This window comes from Tetrao urogallus, assembly GCF_951394365.1.
Source record: "Tetrao urogallus genome assembly, chromosome: 23".
NCBI classification, from domain to species: domain Eukaryota; kingdom Metazoa; phylum Chordata; class Aves; order Galliformes; family Phasianidae; genus Tetrao; species Tetrao urogallus.
The window spans coordinates 2121913-2141949 of record NC_136836.1 but is presented as its reverse complement, the minus strand read 5'-3'; the positions used below and the strand labels follow the sequence as shown (position 1 = coordinate 2141949).

The following is a 20037-nucleotide window of genomic DNA, read 5'->3' as shown; positions in this document are numbered from 1 at the left end:
CCCATGGTGCCCTGTGCGGGGCTCCCCGGGCGCTGCGGGGCCGATGGGCTGACACGTGGGGGTCTCTGTGCTTGCTCGGCAGATGGGAGCTCGGTCACCTGCCAACCCGGCGCACTGGAGAACGGTGCCAGCCCGCCTGCAGAGTGGTTCCCACGTGCCCAGGGCCCCCGACAGCCCAGCAGCGACGGCGACGGCCCCGAACGCGGCTTCCGAGTGAACCTGCACTGCAAACACCCGCGGCCCAGGTAGCCCGGGGGGATCCTCGGCTCTGGGTGGGCAGCAGAAGGGTCGGGGGGGGGAACCAACCGCACCGCTTTGCTTCGCTTCAGTGGGAGGGGGATGGCAAAGTGGATCCCCCAGCTTCGGGGGTTGTGGGGTGATGGGAGGGGGTGGGGGGCGCTGGGTGCCCCTTCCCACTGTTGGGTGCCAGAGCCCCGTGTCCTCGTGTGGAGCTCAGAGGTGTCCCCGCGGTGCCACCCACTCACAGCAGAGGGAAACTGATGCGGGGGTGGCGGGGGGACGCTGTGGCTGCTGTCACCTCATGTGCTGCCCCACTGCAGCTGGCTTAGGGTAGCAGCTGTGCGTGGGGTGGCCTCGGGGGGGAAGGGAAGGAAGTGGGGAGGGGTACGGAGTTGGGGGCCGGGGGGGGCAGCACGTGGTGGCGCTGGGCTGGGGTTGCCAAGGAGCTGAGCTCACTCTTTCCAGCCTCGACTTTCCGTGAGCTGTGTTTGCAGGCAGGGGGGTGGGGATGGGGTGACAGCCCCCAGCTTTGGTGCCTCACCCCCTCGGGCCGTCCTCTCTGCACCAGCACACGTCCCCGCGTGCCCTCTGCTGGCATGCCATGAGGGGAAGCCCCCCAGACCCCCCACGGCACCCCATTGGGCACCCCATCCCTCGTACCGAGGATGCACCAACAGCTTCCTGCCTCCCATCTGCCCTCGAACAAAGAACTTTCCTTTTGCCCACCCCAACCCCATCTTGGCCCCATGCCGTGCTGTGCCGTGCTGTGCCGGGCCGCTCTGAACCGTGCTGTGCTGTGCAGTGCCGTGCAGTGCTGAGCCGTGCCATGCAGTTGCCGTGCTGTGCTATGCAATGCCGTGCCTTGCTATGCAGTGCTGAGCCGTGCCATGCAGTGCCGTGCCGTGCCATGCAGTGCTGTGCAGTGCCGTGCCGTGCCGTGCAGTGCCGTGCCGTGCCATGCAGTGCCGTGCCATGCAGTGCCGTGCCGTGCCATGCAGTGCTGTGCAGTGCCGTGCCGTGCCGTGCAGTGCCGTGCCGTGCCATGCAGTGCCGTGCCGTGCCGTGCTGTGCAGTGCCGCGCCGTGCCGGGCCAGCTGAACCGTGCCGTGCGGTGCCGTGGCGGGCAGCTCTGCGGGCGGGCAGCGCGGCTCGCCGGGGACACCTAGCGGCAATGCGGCCGCAGGGCCCCCGCCCGCCCCGTTCTCGTAACCCGGCACCCCGGGGCACGCCGCAAAGCCCGGGCTGCGCGTATGGGGTGGGGCTGGGGAGGTGGAACCGAGCGTCCTCGGCCCCGCAATCCGTTCCGGCTCCGCGGACAGGCCGGTCAACCTATCCCCTCTGTCCCCAGATCGCAGGCGGCCTCCCCCAGCCCCTGCCCCGCGCCAGGGTGATGGGCACCGGCCGTGCCGGCTCGGGAGCACCCCGGGGAGGAACGGCCCCTGGTACGGCCCTCGCAGGGACTGGCGCTGGCACGGGGGGGCACCGGGGTCCCCCTCACCGGGGGCTAACCCTCTGCACCCCTTCCTTTGCAGAGAGCTCAAGTGCAATAGCAGAAGCAGCAGCAGAGCCGAGGGTAAGGCGTGCCCGTGGTGGGCAGGGGGGGTCTGCACCCCGAGAGGGGGCGGGGAGGGGGCGGGTGGTGCCGCGGGATCCTCACCGTCCCTCTCTGCCCCCCCAGGTCCCTGCCTCACCTTCCCCGACCCCCATGTCAGCACCTGCTCAGCCCAGCGGCACGCGGGGGAGGAGGAGGTCAGGATGCGCGTGAAGCCCCCGGGCCCAGTGGTAACGACCAGCGTTGTGCGAGGCTCGCCCGACTACGTCCGAGAGCCCAAATTCTACCCTCCGGGGCACCCGGCGCAGCAGCCCCCCGCTTGCCCGGCGGAGAAAGCCTTATCCTGCAGCGTGCTCAGCTTCCCTGAGGGCTCGTGCCCGGCGCTCGGCCGGGAGCACCAGGCGGGTTCGCTGCTGCACGGCGACCCGGCCGACCGGTGCCAGGGCGTGCACGGCGGCACCAAGGAGGCCGAGGAGCTGCTGGGCTGCGCCGGAGAACCCCGGATCCTGGGGGGCAGCGCGGAGGAAGCAGCCGCCCGCGATCGGGCGCCCGACACCTTCCCCAACGCGACGCTGGCCTCGGGCCGCTGCAACGTCGACAGCATCGTCGCGCTGCTCCGGAGCAAGTGCGGCAACGGGCACATCAACCTTCACCCCGTGGTGCAGCTCATCGACATCATGAAGGACCTCAACCGCCTCTCCGAGGACCTCAAGAGCAGCGGGGTGCATCTGGACTGCGGCAGCCTGCGCGGCAGCGGCGGCAGCGGCGGTGGCCACGAGGACGGCCGGCTGCTGCCCGCCGACCGCGACCTGCAGTACAGCTTCTTCTCCTCGCCCTCCCTGGCCAACAGCATCCGCAGCCCCGAAGAGCATGGGGTGCTCTGCAAAGCCGAGCCGCCGCGGCACCCCCGGCCCCCGGCCCGCGACGGGGAGGGTGAGGGCGGTGGGGGAAGCGCCCCACAGCCCCCAGCCTCTGGCAAAGCGCCCGCCGAGGAAGCGGGGTGCTCACAGCCCGACGCCGGCGACTACTCCGAGCTGGCCGAGGCGGACATCCTCAACGAGCTGGCCTCGCTGGCATGCCCGGGGACGCAGCTGCTGGAGTCGCAGCCGATGGAGCCGCAGCCCCAGTTGCTCCCGGCTCAAGAGCTGGACTCTCAGTCCCGGCTGCTGGATTCCCAGTCCCTGGAGTCGCAGCCCCAGCTGCTCGATGCGCAGAGCTTGGAGCCGCTGCCGGAGTCGCTGGAACTGCAGAACCTGGAGCCGCTGGGGCTGCAGTCGCTGGAGCCGCTCTCTGAATCCTTGGAGCTGCAGTCTCTGGAGCCGCTTTCCGAGTCGCTGGAGCTGCAGTCACTGGAGCCGCTGGCTGAGCCGCTGGGACTGCAGACGCTGGAGCCACTGCCCGGAGCGCTGGAGCCGCAGCTCCTGGAGGCGCGAGCCCCGCTGCTGCCCTCTGAGCCATCCCTGCTGCAGCCGCAGCCGCTGGGCCCCGTGACGGAGCTGCTGGAAGCGCAGCCGGGCACTGGGGATCCCCTACGGCCCCACAGCCTGCAGCCCCGCCTGGGGGGCTGCCCGCTGAGCGGCGTGGTGAAACGCGGCCCCTGCGGGGGTCGGGGGGCCGGGAGGTGCGGAGAGGATCACCGCAAGTACGCGCTGCGCCGGACTGACAAACCAAAGATGTTGTGCCGCCGGAGGAGGGCAGGGCGAGGGAGGAGGGCTGACGTTGTCCCCGAGAGCCGCGTCCTGCCCCTCGCCCTGCCCGCCGAGCTGCCCCCCGGGCCTGAGGAGCCCGGCACCCCGCTGCTGGCCCCCCCACCGCCCCCTGAAGCCCTAGAGCCCGACGAGGTGCCCAAGACCCCAGCGGCAGCGGGGAAGAAGAGCAAGTGCCGGGGGGTGCGGAAGATGGTGGTGAAGATGGCCAAGATCCCGGTGTCGCTGGGGAGGAGGAACAAAACCACCTACAAGGTATCGTCGCTGAGCAGCAACCTGAACCTGGAAGGCAAGGAGCTGGCAGCCAGCAGCTCCATGGAGCCCACGCCGCTGCTGAAGATGAAGAACAACGGGCGCAATGTGGTGGTGGTCTTTCCCCCCGGCGAGATGCCCATCATCCTGAAGCGCAAGCGGGGCCGGCCTCCCAAGAACCTGCTGCTGGGCCAGACCAAACCCAAGGAGCCGGCCCCGGAGGTGAAGAAGAGGAGGAGGAGGAAGCAGAAGCTGGCCTCGCCGCAGCCCTCCTACATCGCCGACACCAACGACAGCAAGGCCGACTACTCGGACGTGTTGGCCAAGCTGGCGTTCCTCAACCGGCAGAGCCAGTGCTCGGGGCGCTGCTCCCCGCCGCGCTGCTGGACGCCCAGCGAGCCCGAGTCCATCCACCAGGCACCCGACACGCAGAGCATCTCCCACTTCCTGCACCGCGTGCAGGGCTTCCGGCGGCGCGGCGGCAAGGCGGGCGGCTTCGGCGGGCGCGGAGGAGCCCACGCAGCCCGCGCCTCCCGCTGCTCCTTCAGCGATTTCTTCGAGGGCATCGGCAAGAAGAAGAAGGCGCCCGCCGCCCTGCACGCCGACCCCGTGCACCCGCGCAAGAGGGGCCGGCCAGAGCCCGACCCCGTGGGCAAACCCAAGCGCAAGCGGCGGACCCGCAAGAACGGGGTGCTGTTCCCTGAGCAGAACCCCGGGCAGAGCTTCAGCGACAGTGCCTCCGAGTGGGCCGGGGAGAAGGGCAGCCCCTGGGCCCCGCACCATGGCCACGCCGCCGGCCAGCCCGGCCGCAACTGCGGCTACCAGGGGGCCGAGGCCCGGCCTTTCCACGCCGCCGCGCTGGAGTCGGGCTCCTCGGGCCGCGCCGGCTTCTACGCGAGCGGCGCCGGCTCCTCGCAGGCCGAGGTGGGCCAGGAGCGGCACAGCCTCTTCACGGGGTACTTCCGCTCCTTGCTGGACTCGGACGATTCCTCCGACCTGCTGGACTTCGCCCTCTCGGCCTCACGCTCCGAGTCCCGCAAGTCGGCTGCCTATGCGGCCCCCCCCGGTGCCGTGGCGGCGCAGCGTGGCGGGCTGGCTGCCTACCCGGCACGGGGCGGCAAGGTGCCGACGGCCGCGGGCCCCGGCGCCGAGGCCTTCCACGCCGCCATGCAGGCCCGGCAGGCTTTCCCTCCCAGCCGCCCCACCGCCGGTTACGGCGTCGGCCAGGCGGGCTCCTCGGAGTGCCGCGGCGCCGAGGCCTTCCCCAAACTGGTGCCACCTTCCGCCGTCTCCCGCTCGCCCACCGCGCACCCGGGGGGCACGGCCGGCTACCCGCAGTACGGTGGGTACGGCACAGGGCAGAGCGTGACCCCCGCCGGCGTCTTCCCCCCGGGGAAGCAGTACGGCCCGGCGCAGGACTGCCCCGCCAGCAAGGACTGCAGCTTCGCCTACGGCAGCGGCAGCAGCCTGCCCTCGTCCCCCAGCAGCGCGCACAGCGCCGGCTACGCGCAGCAGAGCGCCGGGCCCAGCCTGCCGCTGGGCAAAGCCTCCTTCTTCAACAGCGCCGAGGGCGGGCAGTTCTCCAGCGCCTCGCACACCCCGCTGCGCTGCGACAGCCGCGCCAGCACCGTCTCTCCCGGCGGCTACATGGTGCCCAAAGGATCGGCCTCCTTCCAGCCCTCCCCCGAGAACTGCCGGCCGTTCCCCAGCGCGTCGCAGTGGCCGTTCCGGCAGGGCTACGGCGGGCTGGAGTGGAGCTCGGAGGCGTTCAGCCAGCTCTACAACCCGGGCTTCGAGTGCCACCTCAACGAGCCCAACGTCATCCTGGACATCTCCAACTACACCCCGCAGAAGGCCAAGCAGCAGACGGTGTCAGAGACCTTCTCCGAGTCGTCCTCCGACAGCACGCAGTTCAACCAGCCGGCCGGATACCGGCGCGCCAACAGCGAGGCCTCGTCCAGCGAGGGCCAGTCCAGCCTGTCCAGCCTGGAGAAGCTGATGATGGACTGGAACGAGGCGTCCTCGGCGCCCGGCTACAACTGGAACCAGAGCGTTCTCTTCCAGAGCAACTCCAAGCCCGGCCGGGGCCGGCGGAAGAAGGTGGACATGTTTGACGCGTCGCACCTCAGCTTCTCCTCCTCGTCCTCCTCCTCCTCCGTCTACCCCTCCAAGCGCAGCACGGGGCCCCGGCAGCCGCGGGGCTCACGCGGGGCGTGCGCCTCCAAGAAGGAGCGGGGCACGGGCAAGGCCAAGTTCCCCAGCAAGGCGCAGGCGGTGAACCCGCTCTTCCACGAGAGCACGGACCTGGGCTTGGACTACTACAGCGGGGACAGCAGCATGTCCCCGCTGCCCTCCCAGTCGCGGGGCTTCGGGGTGGGCGAGCGGGACCCCTGCGACTACGCCGGGCCTTACTCCATGAACCCCTCGACGCCGTCGGACGGGACGTTCGTGCAGGGCTTTCAGAGCGACTCGCCCGGCTTGGGGCAGCCGGAGCTGGAGGGCAAGCACTTCCCCGCGCTGCCCCACCAGCTGGCGGCCCCCGGGCAGCAGGCTGTCTTCGAGGCCGGCCTCCAGAAAGCCTTCTCGCCCAACTGCTCGCCCACCCTGGCCTTCAAGGAGGAGCTGCGGGCGGGCGAGCTGCGCAAACTGCCCGCCTGCGACTCGCTCAAGCACAGCATGCAGGGGGGGGCTCTCCCGCACGGCCCCCACGTGGCGTGCCGCGACCTGGCCATGCCGCAGCCGCACTACGAGTCCCCCAGCTGCAAAAACCCCCCGTATTGGTACTCGCCCACCGCCAGCACCCGCAGCCCCTCCTCGTACGACGGCAAGGCGGGCGCCGGCATGCTGGTGGACTTCATGGGCAGGACGGACCCCTCGTGTCTCAACCCCCATTTGGGCAGCCCCGGCGGCCCCCACCCCTCCAAGGGCGAGAAGGAGCCCTTGGAGATGTCCCGCGCCCACCACCGCGGCCCCTACGCCTGTCCCCTGATCAATGACTTGAACATCTCCCCCGTCCCGAGGGACTCCATGCTGCAGCTGCAGGACAACTACAGGTACCCCACGTTTGCACCCCAGGGGCACCCCGTCATGGCCCCCGCCCAGAAGAGCGGGTTCTTGGGGCCGATGGTGGAGCAGCACCCCGAGGACACGTTTACGGTCACCTCATTGTAGTGCCACTGACGTGCCGAGCGGACAGCGAGGTTTTGTTACAGGGTAGGTGAGGTGTGATGCTGGGGGCGGGGGGGGGCACAGGGGGGCCCTTCTCACCCCTCTCCTCCCTCCTCCTCCCCCCTCCCCCGTGTTGTGTTTCTCTTGCAGAGGTAATTTAGCCAGCACTTTTTTTCTGGAACACTTTTCAAGTTCTGTATTTAACTGGGATTGGAACCGTTTGTTTGTTTTTTATGAAAAAAAAATGAAAAAAAAATGAAAAAAAAAAAAAAGGAAAAAAAAAAAAAAGATAAAAAAAGGCAAAAAAAAAGACGAAAAAGGCAAAACAAAAAAAATTATAAAATATGCGAAACAAAAAGAAAAAAAAAAAATAATGGAAGAAGAGAAAAGGAAGAAAGAGACAAACCCTGCTTTTCCCCCCACCCCCCTTCGTACGACGACCGCTCCGTCTCACCCCAACCCGGCGCTGCTTTCCGGACTGCCCTGCAGAAGGACAATCGGACGGACAGACGGGGGGGCAGCGGCCCGGACCCCCCTCCCTGGTGCCGTGGGGACCCTCGGCCGCCCTTGGAGGGGGGGGGATCTGGTTTGTTTTTTTCTTTTCCCTCCCATTTGCTCACTTGCTGGGGGTGTTTTGTCGTGCCGGACGGTGCTGAGCGCGGAGAGCTGAGCGCCTGGAGACTCGGGCAGCTTCGCCGTGGGACCCCGAGATGCAGCTGTCGCCCAGTAAGTGCCATATGGGGGGGGGGATCGGGGTCCCTGGGTGCCACGTCTGGGGTGTGTGGGTGTTGGATGGAGGTGACCTGGGCCCCAGAGCCCTGGGGAGATGGGCGCCAAACCCCCAGGTATGTGGGTGTTGGATGGGGGATGTGCAGGACCCCAGAGCCCTGGGTAACGGGCACCAGACCCCCGGGTATGTGGGTGCTGGGTGAGCACTATGAGGACCCCAGGCCCTCAGATGTGTGGGTGCCAGGATGAGGAGAGCAGGACCCCAGACCCCAACGTAGATGAGCACCAGACCCCTTGGATATGTGGGTGCTGGATAGGGATTAAGAGGACCCCAGACCCCCAGATATGCTGGGCTGAGATGAACAGGATGCCAGACCCCCAGGTTGATGGGCACCAGACCCCTGGGTATGTGGGTGTTGGATGGAGGTGAGCAAGACCCCAGACCCCCGGGTAGATGGGCATCAGACCCCCGGCTATGTGCATGATGATGGGGGTGTGCAGGACCCCAGACCCCCGGGCAATGGGCACCAGAACCCCGGGTATGTGGGTGCTGGGTAGAGGTGAGCAGGACCCCAGCCCCTCAGTAGATGGGCACCAGGCCCCTGGGTAACGGGTGTTGGATGGAGGTGAGCCGGACCCCAGAGCCCCAGGTATGGGAGTGTGGCAGATTCCTGGGTACGTGGATGTTAGGTGGGGGTGAGCAGCCCCCTGAGCACTTTGGGTGAGGGGAGAGAATGGGACCCCAGACCCCTGGGTGTTTGGGCTCCAGACCGGGGTGACGGGGACCCCAGACCCCTGGGGCACATGGCTACCAGAGCCCTGGCTATTTGGGTGCACAGAAGGGGACCCCAGTGCCAAACCCTTGGGTGGGTGGGTGCCAAACTGCTTGTGGGTGAACCCAGCACCGCGGGCAGGTGGGTGCCGGGTGGGGGGCGTTCAAGACCCCCATCACATGGGTGCCACCCATTGGGGACGCCCACCCACCCCCTCCTCTCCCCACAGCCCCCCCAGCAGCGCACCCCGTGCCCTCCGCCGGCCCCAAGAGCAGAGAGGAGAGGAGAGAGAGGAGGGGGCTCCGCTTCTCCCCCCCCCCCCCCCCCCCCCCCCCCACCTCCCCCCACCGCCAGAAGCAGAGGGGAAAAAAACTCTTCGGATTTCGAAACGATTCTTATTTTTTATTTTTATTTTGAATTTTTATTCAGTTTCGTTTTCTGCACAAACAAAAAAACCAACCAGCAATTGTAAATACTTTTGAGGTATAAAAAAAAAAAAAAAGGAAAAAAAGAAAAAAAAAAAAAAAAGAAAAAAAAAAAAAGAAATAAAAAAGCAAAAAGGCAAAAAAATTCATCCATCCCCGACCCCCCCCCCCCCCCAAAAAAAAAAAAAACCACGAATAAAATGAAATAAAAAGGGGGGAAATGTGGAGAGAGCATCAGATGGTGGCGAAAAGCTGAAGCGAAAAGGGGACAAAGCGGAGAGAAGGGCGGAATCCCATCGCTGTGCACTGAGGAAACTTTGTTACGGATCGACCGAGGGGAGAAAGAGGAAAGAAAAGAAACCAAACCGACACGGAGACAAAAAAAAAAAAGAGAAAAAAAAAAAAAAAAAAAAGGAAAAAAAAAAAACCCACAAAGTGACAATAACCTATTTATTGTATATAATGTTTTATTATAAATCGTGTCTTGTATATTGCACCCCGCATCCACCGTGCTTCTGTGGCGTGCGGCTGCCTGGGGGGTGGGGGGCAGGTTGGGGGGGGGGCTCAGCCCCATTGCGGCCTATGGGAGGGGGGGGGGCAGTGAGCAAGGCCCTGGGGGGGCACCTGGAGCATCTCCATCCCCCCAGGGAGCACGGTGCCCCCCCAGCACCCATGGGTGCCCCCCTCCCCAACTTGTAGGGATGGGGCTCAGCCCTGCAGCATCCTTTATGGGGGGGTCACAGCTGCTGCAGGGCGGTGTTGTGCGGTGCTGGGGGGGGTCTGGGAGGGGTGGGGAGGAAGAGGTTGCTATGGAGAACAGCACCCAGCGCATACTGATGGACAGGGGGTGTGGGGGGAGCGCAGCCAGCACCGCGGGGGGGGTGTCTGTGTGGTGCCATGTGAGCCCCTCCCCAAAAATAAAGGCGTATGGGGTTGGAAGGGTGCCCCAGAGCTCAGCTCACGTCCCTTTGTAGGGTCGGGATGCTGGGAGTGAGGAGGGAGGGCTGCAGCTCCTCCCCCCCCCCATCATCAGGTGCAGGAGGTTGGGGTCTGGAGGAGGCATCGCTGTGGGGCGCAAAGTGGGGGGGTGGGAGGGCTGCTCTGCGGTGTCTGCAGCACCCAAAGTGCCCCCAGGGTCCTTGGGATCAAGCATGGGGGGGCCGAGGGTGGAGGGGATAGGAGAGCACTGCTGGCATCCGGGGGTCTGCAGCATCACCACCTGCATCCCAGGGCTGTCCATCCCATCCCCAGGGACCACCGCCATCCCATAGACCTCCACCCCATCCCCAGAGACCATCCCCATCCCATTGGCACCACCAGGGATGATCTCCATCCCACGGACACGCAGGTTGAGCTGTGGGGACCCATTGGGTAGCAGTGCCCCGTGCCCACCCCTGTGCCACCCAAACTCTAGGATCTGCACTGTGCAGGAGGGCACCGTCCCTCCATTTTGCCCCAGTGCCATTTTGGGGGCACGGTGCCACCCGGGGGTTTCGGACACCCCCCCCCCTCTCCTTCAAATTAATGGCAGTGCCGTGAAGAAAATTGAAGCCATTATTCTTCCCTCCCGTCCTCCATACCCACGAAGCTCACCCACTTGACATGCTAATCACAGCTAACGAGGAAGGGAGGCCATTCCCCACGTCAGCCTGGCGCAGCTGGCATCGCCCCACCGAAACCCCCCCCAACTCTCAGCCATGCCACCCTCATCCCTGACCCCACCGCGACACAGGGAGGGTGGGTAGGGGCTGCTGGAGGTGCCCCCACTGCAGGGAGGGCCTCAGCTGCAGTGCTGCTTTTCCCAGAGGAAGGGCCAGGCCCTGGGAAGCTATTTCCACCCCCCCCCCTCCTGCAACCCCCCCTCTGTGCTCCTTCCGCTCCTCCTGCAGTAACTCTGGGTTGTGATGGCGAGTGCGGTGCTGGAGGACCCCCTCCCCATTTTGGGGTCCCGCTGAGCCCCTCACCGCAACCAGCCAGACGCAGCCGTGCCCGTCAGCCCCGTATCCACGTGCTGGACTCAGCCCAGCCGGGCAGAAAGCTCTGGAGCCCATTAACATTCCCCTGAGCCATCTCGTCCCCTCTCTGCCCTGCCTCTGTTTTAATCAAGCCCAGCCTGGCGCCGTGCAAATAACCGGGGCGGTCGGCACCCTGCGAACCCGCAGCGCCGCTGGCGCCGGGCACGGCTGCCCTGCTGTGTGCCCACATCCTCAGTGCGGTGCCCACCTCCCTGCCGGGTGCCCGTGTCCCCCCACAACGTCCCCATGCTGCTCACACACCCCACCGCGTGCCGATGTGTCCCAGCCCATCAGTGCATCTCCAGGTCCCCAGCGGGTCTCCGTGCCCCCGGTGTGTCCCCGTGTTCCCAGCACACCCCCATGTCCCCAGTGTCCCCACATCCCCATGGTGTCTCCACGTCCCCAGTACACCCTCATGTCCCCAGTGCCCCTCTGTGTCCCCAGTATATCCCCATGACCCCAATGTGTCACCGAGTCCCCAGTACTTCCCCCTTATCCCCAGTGCATCCCCAAGTCCGCGCGCGTCCCCATGTCCCCAGTGTGTCCCCATGTTTCCAGAGCAGCCCCATGTCCCCAGTGTGTCACCGCATCCCCAGTGCACCCCCATGTTCCCATTACACCCTCATGTCCCCATCATGTCCCCATGCCCCCAGTGCACCCCCGTATCTCCAGTGCACCCATGCCCCCATGTCCCCAGTACATCCCCACATCCGCAATGTGTCACCATGCCCCCATGCCCCCCATGTCCCCAGTGTGTCACCATGTCCCCAGTGTCCCCACATGTCCCCAATAAATCCCCTTGTCCCCATAGCATCCCCATGTCCCCAGTATGCCCCCCCAAGTCCCCCATGTGCCCCATGCCCCCCCTGCGGCCCCCTGTCCCCCTCACGTCCCCACGCCCCATTGTGCCCCACATCCCTGCACACGGCAGCACTGCGGCCGCCCATCCCGGGGGGCAGAGGGGGGCTGTGTGGCCGTGGGAGGGGAGGACAGAGCCTCACACAGATCTTCACTCTCTGGTAATTTTCACAGCCGTGCTGGAGCCGGAGGAGCTGAGATCAGCAGAGCGGGGGCCGGCAGAGCAGGGGAGGGAAGCGAAGGCTCTTGCCAGGCTGGCAGTAATGTTTGCTGGGTGATGGAGTCGGGGGGGCTGCGCAGCCACCTCAAGCACAACCTCCAGCAGGGCAGTGGGGTTTGGAAGCTGGAGGTTTGGATTCCCCCAGACACCCAGGGACTGGGAAGGGATGGGGAGCCCCACATCAGCGTGTCCACACCCCGCTCAGTGGGACGGGAGGCAGTGCTCCTTTTGGGGTTGCAACAGGGTGTCCTGACCCCATAGGGTGGGGGCACTCAGCACATCCCCAACACTGTGGGGAGCAGAGGGGTGCCCAGCCCCTGGGGGGGCTTCTCTGCAGGGGGAGCAGGAGGCATCGGGAGGGTTGTAGGGTCACGGAGGCGGTGGGGCGGGGAGGGCAGCTGGGTCCTACAAGGGCAGAGCTGTCGGGTTTGTGGTGGCCCTGTCCTGTAGGAAGCAGCAGGAGCGAGGCCAGGCGTGCCCACGTGGGGCTGGCAATGGGTTGGGGTCCGTGTGGGGTTTGGGGTGGGAGCTGTACGGGGTTTGGTGCCAACCCCACCGCTTGTTTTTCCAAGGGCCCGGACTGCTGTGAGTTATCAGCGGTGGCAGAAGCGCGGCGCTTCCTGTCTCGGTGTGCACGCCGGCTCCTCGGGGAGGGATTAAGGGGATTATATTATTATTTGTTATCACTGAGGGGGGAGAAGGGAAAAAAAAAAAAAGGAAGAAACCTCCATTGCTGGGAACTGTGCCTAATCAGAGCAGAGATTAGCTGCTGCCCTGCGCCTCGCCCATGGACTGCGGGCAGGGGGACCACAGTGACCTCACCTGGGATGGGGATCTGGGGGCTGCCCCATGGCTCTCATGTCCCTCCCATGGGGGTGACGTGGGGCCAGAGGTGAGCGATCCCCCACTGCCAGCTCAGCCCTGAGTGACTGAGTCAGAGGGAGCAGCTGGGGGAGGGTGGGTGCGCCCAGGGATGTGCCCTGGATACACAATGGATGTGCCATGGAGGTGCTGTGGATACACAGTGGATGTGCCATGGAGGTGCCATGGAGGTGCCATGGATGCACCCATGGATGTGCCATGGATGTGCCATGAATGTGCCATGGATGTGCCATGGATGTGCCACGCTTGCAGCCATGGATGCACAACGGATTTGGCAGGGATGCACCCATGGATGTGCCATGAATGTGCTGTGGATGTGCCCGTGGGTGCACCACAGACATCACCAGTCCCCTCACTGGTCCATCTTCATCCTCACAGGGATGAAGGCTGAGCTGAGTCACGCTGCACTGGGCCACAAGAGAGCCTGTGGGGCCAGCGAGGGCTCTGCCACCCTGCCCAGGGAGAGGAGGATGCTCTGGCTGAGCCAGGGGCACGCAGCCAGCAGAGCACAGCATGTCTCATCCCATTGTCTCTGTGCGCTGCTCCCTGCCCTGTGGGGCTGCCAGCATCTTTCTGAGGAGCAGAAAAGCCCACCAGCCTCAGGGTGCAGGGCTGGGCACCTCAGGTAGCAGCATGGCACAAGCACTCTGCACAGAGATCTCTGGAGATGGGGTTGGCTTTTTCATCCCTTCCACAGCTCTTCTGGCCAGGCAGGAGCTCCCCAAGGCCAGCCTTGCTCATTACATTGCAGCTCACCTACTCCTTCCCACTGCAAACAAGCGCACGTCTCAATTTATTTATTGTTTCCCTCTTTCCAAACCCCCCCCCCTCCCGGTTCTGAGCAACCGGAGGCTGATCCGGGTTCAGACGTGGGGTGTGGGAGTGGGGCAGCCCCAGCTCCAACCTCACCTGGGCTGCGATGGGGCTGGAACCACTGGCAGCACACAAAGCCCAGCGATGGAGCTGCCTCTGTGCACCCTTTCACTGATGGACCGCGCTGTTTTCTTTAGTCTTTTATTTACACTTTATTGCTCTTGTTTTTGCACTGGCAAGCGCTGCTGGAGTGCACAGAAATCCTTCAGATCTCGGCTGGCAGCAGAGCTCTGCCTAATCATAGTCATTATCTGGAAGCAGGTAATGGGCATCTTTCCCATGTTAATTTGAAAACAGAGCCGGGGAGAGCAGGACGGCGGCGACAGAGCGGGATCCGAGCTTTGGGGTGGGGGCACCGGGGGGGACCCCATGCATGGCTGCTGCCCCAAGCTTTGTGCTCCATATACCCACCAGGAAGGGCTGCACTGCAGTCCTAGCGTCCCCAGCTCTGGAGGATGCCGCTCGCCCTCCTCCTCCTGCCTACCCTCAGAACTTGCCCTCGGCTCGGCCCAGCGAGGCTCAGCCCTTCGTTAGCAAGGCCTCGTCCCTTTCATCCCCGGCTGCAGGAGGGGATGGGATGCAGGGTGGCGGGAGGATGGCTCCCATGGGCGATGCTCCCCCTCGCCGGGGCCGGGAGGGGAAGGCTGGGTGGCGTTGGAGTTTCGTTTGCTGAGATACCATTAACGAGTGAGCAAAGGTTGCAGAGTCTCCATGGAGACAAGACAGCAAGCGAGACGAGCGGGTGTGCAGCCGAGGTTAGAGCTGATTAGTAAATGTCAGCAGCACAGCCACTGCCCGCTGCCGAGCTGCCCAGCAGCACCCTGTGTGTCCTGCGTGTCCCATGCACCGTGGGCACAGCGTGTATCCCACGTGCTGCATGCATCCCATGCACCAGGGACACTGCATCCCATGTGCGCCCTCAGTGCTGCACACAACCCATGCACCACGGGCACCCTGTGCACCCCTTGTTCTGCATTGCATCCCATGCACCACAGGCACCCTGTGCACCCCTTGTTCTGCATTGCATCCCATGCACCACAGGCACCCTGTGCACCCACGTGCACCCTCATACAGCCCAAGCACCACGTTCACACTGTGCATTCCATGTGCTGTGTGCATCCCATGCACCATGGGCACCTCATGCGTTGCATGTCTCCGTGCACCCTGAATGCAGCATGCATCCTGTGCATTTCATGCATCCCGTGTGCATCCACTACCCTCAGTGCTGCTTGCACCCCATGCACCCTGCAAGCTCTAGGCACCTTGGGTACTTCATGCACCCTAAGCACCCTGTGCACCCCACATCCTCTTCCCTCTGCAGCCCAGATTGATGCTGGTAGGGCTGCGACTCACGAGAAGCAGGAGAAGCCCAGAGCATGTCATCGTGTGTCTGTTTCCAGAGCATCTCTGCAGCTCTGGTGCTGCCAGCCCTGGCTCCCTTCCTGCAGGGATGCAGCTGGAGCCGCTCTGCCTTCATGCTGTGTTCTACTCAGCCATTTTGTGTGCAAGGACAGCACAGGGGCAGCCAGCTGGGGACAGGCACCCAATGCTCCCCCCTCCCCCCTCCAGCATCCCTGAGTGAGGACGTGGCCACGGCCCCATGCAAGGCTGGGCAGCACAGCACAAGATAAGCTGGGGGCTCATCTCTTCAGCCAAGGATTTCTGCTCATCCCTGTCTGCGGGGTGAGGAAAGATGAGGCTGGATCTGCTGGATGCCGTCTGATTTTAACGAGGAGCAAAGCCCAGTTTGAGGAGAGCAGGGGTGGGATGGAGCCAAAGGGGCAGCAGTGTGGAGAAGGGCCCTTTTAGGTGAGTGGGGGTTCGGACATTGCTGGAGCCCACCCAGGGAAGAGGCAGGAGCAGCCTGGCTGCCTGTCCCTGGCCCCCAGAGCATCATTTCTTTCCAGAAAACAGCACCTGGCAGGCGAGAGCATCCCTCTTGCAGAGAAACAAGTGTCAGGGGGTACGGCGGGGGGGCTGGATCCTGCAATTTAGCAGGTATTATTCGGCAGCTATAAACAGAGCCTCTCACACAGGCGGGGAGAGATAAAGGTTGCAGCGCAGATACAGATTAGGTGGTTCCCTTGAGGCTGTGACACCTTGAGATAGAAGCAGATCTTCTTCAAGGCAACGGCTGGCTGGCAGCCTGGAAAACCTGGAGCCCACAGCCTCCAGCTGCGCCTTGAGGCCCCGTCCTCGTTCCCACCCCAAGTCTTTGCACCCATGGATGTTGGTGGTGGGTGGGGGCTGCAGCTGAGCATCCCATCCCAGGGCGCTGCGCATGTGAGAGGTGCAAAACAGGTGAGAACGAGCCACTGCCAACACGTGCAGGTGCCCATCTCAACCAGGAGGTGTGAAAGGAGGCAGTGGTGGAGGTGAGACCCTGCTGTCCAGCACCGCAATACCTGGATTGGCTGGATTTGGGAGCAATCCATTTTAAAGCCCCCAGCAGAGCCGCCTGCACCTCACACCATTCATTTCGCCTCCAGCTTCTCCAGGCAGAAATGAACCCAGCGTTCCTGTTTGTAATCAGGCAGGGGAAGAAAGATTTAATGCTCCAGGTGCACAGACAGAAGCGCTGCGGCAGCGGTGCACCGCGCTGTTAATTTTTGATCAAGTATTTGCTCCCGCAGTTTGGGACAATGGAAATCTTTGTTCACTCTCTTCCTTCCCCCCCCTCAAGGGTGTCTCCTCCAGGCAGAGGATTACTGCTCTATAGCAACCCGTGCTGTGTGGCAGACCGAAGGGGGGGTCCCCAGCATTGCTACCACCCTGCTGAGGACCAGCAGGATGGCGAGCAAGGCTCAAGGGTACCCCTGTGCCCGGTACCCCCAGCACCAAGCGCCCTACTGCCCAGTATCCCCATGCTGAGCCATTCTGGGCCTGGTATCTCCATGCTGAGTAGACCCAGTAACCCCAAATTAGGTTCCCCAGGGCCCAGTGCCAGGCACCCCAGGTCCTGCACTCCTGTATGCTGGATACTCCCAAGCCTGGCCCTTCCACACAGGGTACCCCCAGGGCTCACTGTGTCAAGTGCTGGGTACCCCCAGGACCCAATACCCCTAAAGCTGGATGGCCCTGGGCCTGATACCCCCGTGCTGAGTACTCCTAAGTCTGGTATCCTCAATGCCACGTATTTTCAGGCACAGTACCCCCATACCAGGTACCCCCATACCAGGTACCCCCATACCGCATACCCTCTGGGCCTGGTACCCCCATACTGGGTACCCCAATGCTCCTAGCAACCCCATCCCACGTACCCCCAGCTCCCAGTACCCCCACTCCCTATATCTCCAGGTCCCAATACCCCCACACTGGGTATCCCCAAGCCTGGTACCCCCAGCTCCCATACCCCCCCAGCCTGGTCCCAGGGCCCGCATGGTGCATGGGACCCTCTGGGCTGGTCCCTAGCTCCAAGACCCACCAGCCCAACCCGTCCCCAGCCCTGTCCCCCCTATTCCCCCCCTTGTCCCTGCCCCGACCCCCGCCCTGGTGTGACACCCCCACTCCCCCAGGTGGAACTTTCCTTCCAGGCCGTCAGACCATAGAGGCGAAAGGCAACACCCAAGTGCGGCTCTCAGTGGTGGGGGGAGGACGGGAGGGTGGAAAAGAGACGCTTTTCCTCCAAAGTCGCAAGGAGATTTGCCGTGATCTCGCCACACAGAACACAGAGTCGTTTTTTGAAAGTGCTCTAACTGTTCGTGGTGTCGCGACTTTCCCTCCTGTCGCGGGGACGCGTTCCAAAGCCGCTCGGACCCCCCCGTCCCGTCCTCCCCGTGGTACGTTCCGCCCTGTTTACTCTTTTTGCGCGGCTCCTTGGGTGGGGTTCCCCTCCTGCTCCAGTTTCGTACGTAAGTGGCGCAGGGCGCCTTTGATAGACAGCCGCCCTCAGCCAATGGCGTGGCCGTATCGCTGGGCGGTGATCCAATGGCGCCGCGGGCCGGCGGCCGGGAGGAGGCGGGGCCAGGCCCGGTCAGGGCAGGGAGGGGGAGCTGTGGAATGGCGGACGGCCGGGCTGGCCCGCCCTGGTGGTAACGAGCCCGGGGGGCCTGAGAGAGCAGCACCGGAGTGGGGTGAGTGCGAGAGGGCTGAGTGGCGGCTCCCCGGCCCTCTCTGGCCGCCCCATCCCGCAGGAGAGCGGCGGAGGCGTTGGGGTGGGCCGCTGGGCCCTTGCTAAATAGTGAGCTCTTACGTTGAGACGGTCAGCGTTTCCTGCCACATAGTGAGCTCCCGGGCCTCGCCGCCCCCGGGGGCTGAACGGCTCGGAACCGGGAGCGGCGGGGAGGGGAGGGGGGCTGCGCTGGGCCGGGGGGGGCCGGGGCTGCGCGTGGGGCTGCCTGGAGGCCTCGCTATGAGTCCGTGCTGGGGCTGGGACCGAGGGCTGGGGGTCGGGGGGGCCGGGCCGGGCCGGTGGTGCTGGGCAGCGCAGGGCTGTGCTGCACGGCTTCACGGCAGCACGGGGGAAGGGCGCTGTGAGCAGCGCGCCGGGCTTTTCCCCGTGTCAGAGCAACGCCCGGTGCCCAGCTGGGGGCTGCTGCTGCTGCACGGTGCCGTGCTGTCACCCCGCGTGCCTCCTTCCCTCCCTCCTGCCTTAACGCCTCCTGGAGGTGTGGGAGCCCCGTAAGCACACGTGACTCTTCCCTCCCCCCCCCCATGGTGTCCCACAGCTCTGTTGGAAATGCCCCCTCCTCTCAGCCTCTATCTCAAAACGAGCTTTGAAAGCTCCAGTGTGATCTGGTGGAGAAGTTTGGTCAGAGGCACTGACTGACCTGGCATTGACCTCAGCCCGCGCTCCTTTCAGAGGTGGAATAAGTTGCTGGTGAATGTCCTCAGGGTTGTGCCTCGCTGGTAGTTAGGCTCGTGTTGGGGCTGCTCCTTTGGGATACAAATAGCAGACAGCCTTTGGTGAAAGGTTAAGGGATGGCAGTTCTTCCCTCGTAGCTCTTATTTGACCCCAGAGAGCTTCTTCTGCTTGTCCCTTCTGTAAGTTTCACATTTGGCACTGCTGTTCTGCTTTCTTTAGCAGCAGCAGCGGGATTGCATGCTTTCCCATTGATCAGACTGCTGGCGGGGCCATACAGTGGGTTAAGAGAGCAGCAGAATGCCTGCTTCTGTACACCAGGTTGGTCTTCAGGAGCTTCATTTGTCCGGTGACATCAAGCCATCAGTGCTGCAGGTGTTAGTGGACATGCAATAAGATCAGTGGTAATAAAGTTGTATTAAATCCACCTGCTTCGCTCAGAGCTGTGGTTTACCAGGCCCTCACACTCGTGTGTCCTCCCTTGGGACTCGTGAGAACGGAAAAGTTGGGAGCGAAGGACATAAGGAGCCAGCAGTGTGTGTGTGTGCGAGTTCCCTTGTGGCAAAGCTGATGCACAGCATTACTTTGTGGGAAGTACTGAAGGTCACATGAGGAGGGGGATTGGTTGTGTTTTCCATCAGTGTGAGACGTCTGCAGGACGGGTTGCTGTGAAGCGGTGCAGAAGTTGTGAGTGCTGCGCAGCGCCATTTCTCGCCCTGGTTTGCCTCGCGTTGACCTCGAGTGGGATTTTGTCATCAAAGCTGATAGAGTTTCATCCAAAACTTAGTTAAAAGCAAACCAAAGCTAACATCTGCCCACTGAAAGCACAGGCAGTGCGTTGATAAGAGTGGCTTTGACAGTCTGCTTGCAGTCGCAGCCAAGGACAAGCTTGATCCCAGAGCTGGGGTGCAGCGAGCAGAATGCTTTTGTTTTCTTTCCTTTGCCACTGTGAGGACTGTGCTTCCAGAGTTTGGATGAGAGAGTGTTGCCCATGCCTTAGAGGCCGCCTAATCCTGGTGTTTGGTGGATCTTCCTGGACAGGTTGGTGATTGCAGGGATCAAATGCAGCACTTCTGCTCTCCGACCCATCACCTTGTATTGGTGATGGGAGGTTTAGGTTGCATATGAGGAGGAGGTTTTTCACGCAGAGGTGGTAAGGCACTGGCACAGGTTGCCCAAGGAGGCTGTGGATCCCCATCCCTGCAGGCATCCAAGGCCAGGCTGGATGTGGCTCTGGGCAGCCTGGGCTGCTGGTTGGTGACCTGCACACAGCAGGGCTTGGAGCTGGATGAGCACTGTGGGCCTTTGCAACCCAGGCCGTTCTATGATTCTAGAGCCTGGCTGTGTGCAGATGAGAGCAGATTTCCTTGCTGTACGTAATGTGAGCTGTAAGGGAAAGCCTTCTGATTGCAAACTGAATGCCAGCTTTTCCTCCTGCACATTTGCTCTGCTTTAAAACCTAAATGCGCTTTGTTTGTTTTCTTGCTTTGCAGCAAGTTCAAAACGCAAATGCCCCAAATTCCCCCCTTTCCAAGCCCTGTGC

General features: G+C 63.6%; 1 protein-coding gene across 1 annotated transcript; it reads left to right on the top strand.

The window, feature by feature from the left end:
• Positions 1 to 1980: 1980 nt before the first annotated feature.
• Positions 1981 to 6921, top strand: AHDC1 (AT-hook DNA binding motif containing 1; the record flags this gene model as incomplete). The annotated part of the gene is made up of 1 exon (XM_079545975.1): positions 1981 to 6921. Exon 1 carries the CDS (start codon positions 1996 to 1998, stop codon positions 6919 to 6921), a length of 4926 nt encoding a protein of 1641 aa, XP_079402101.1. The 5' UTR covers positions 1981 to 1995.
• Positions 6922 to 20037: the final 13116 nt, after the last annotated feature.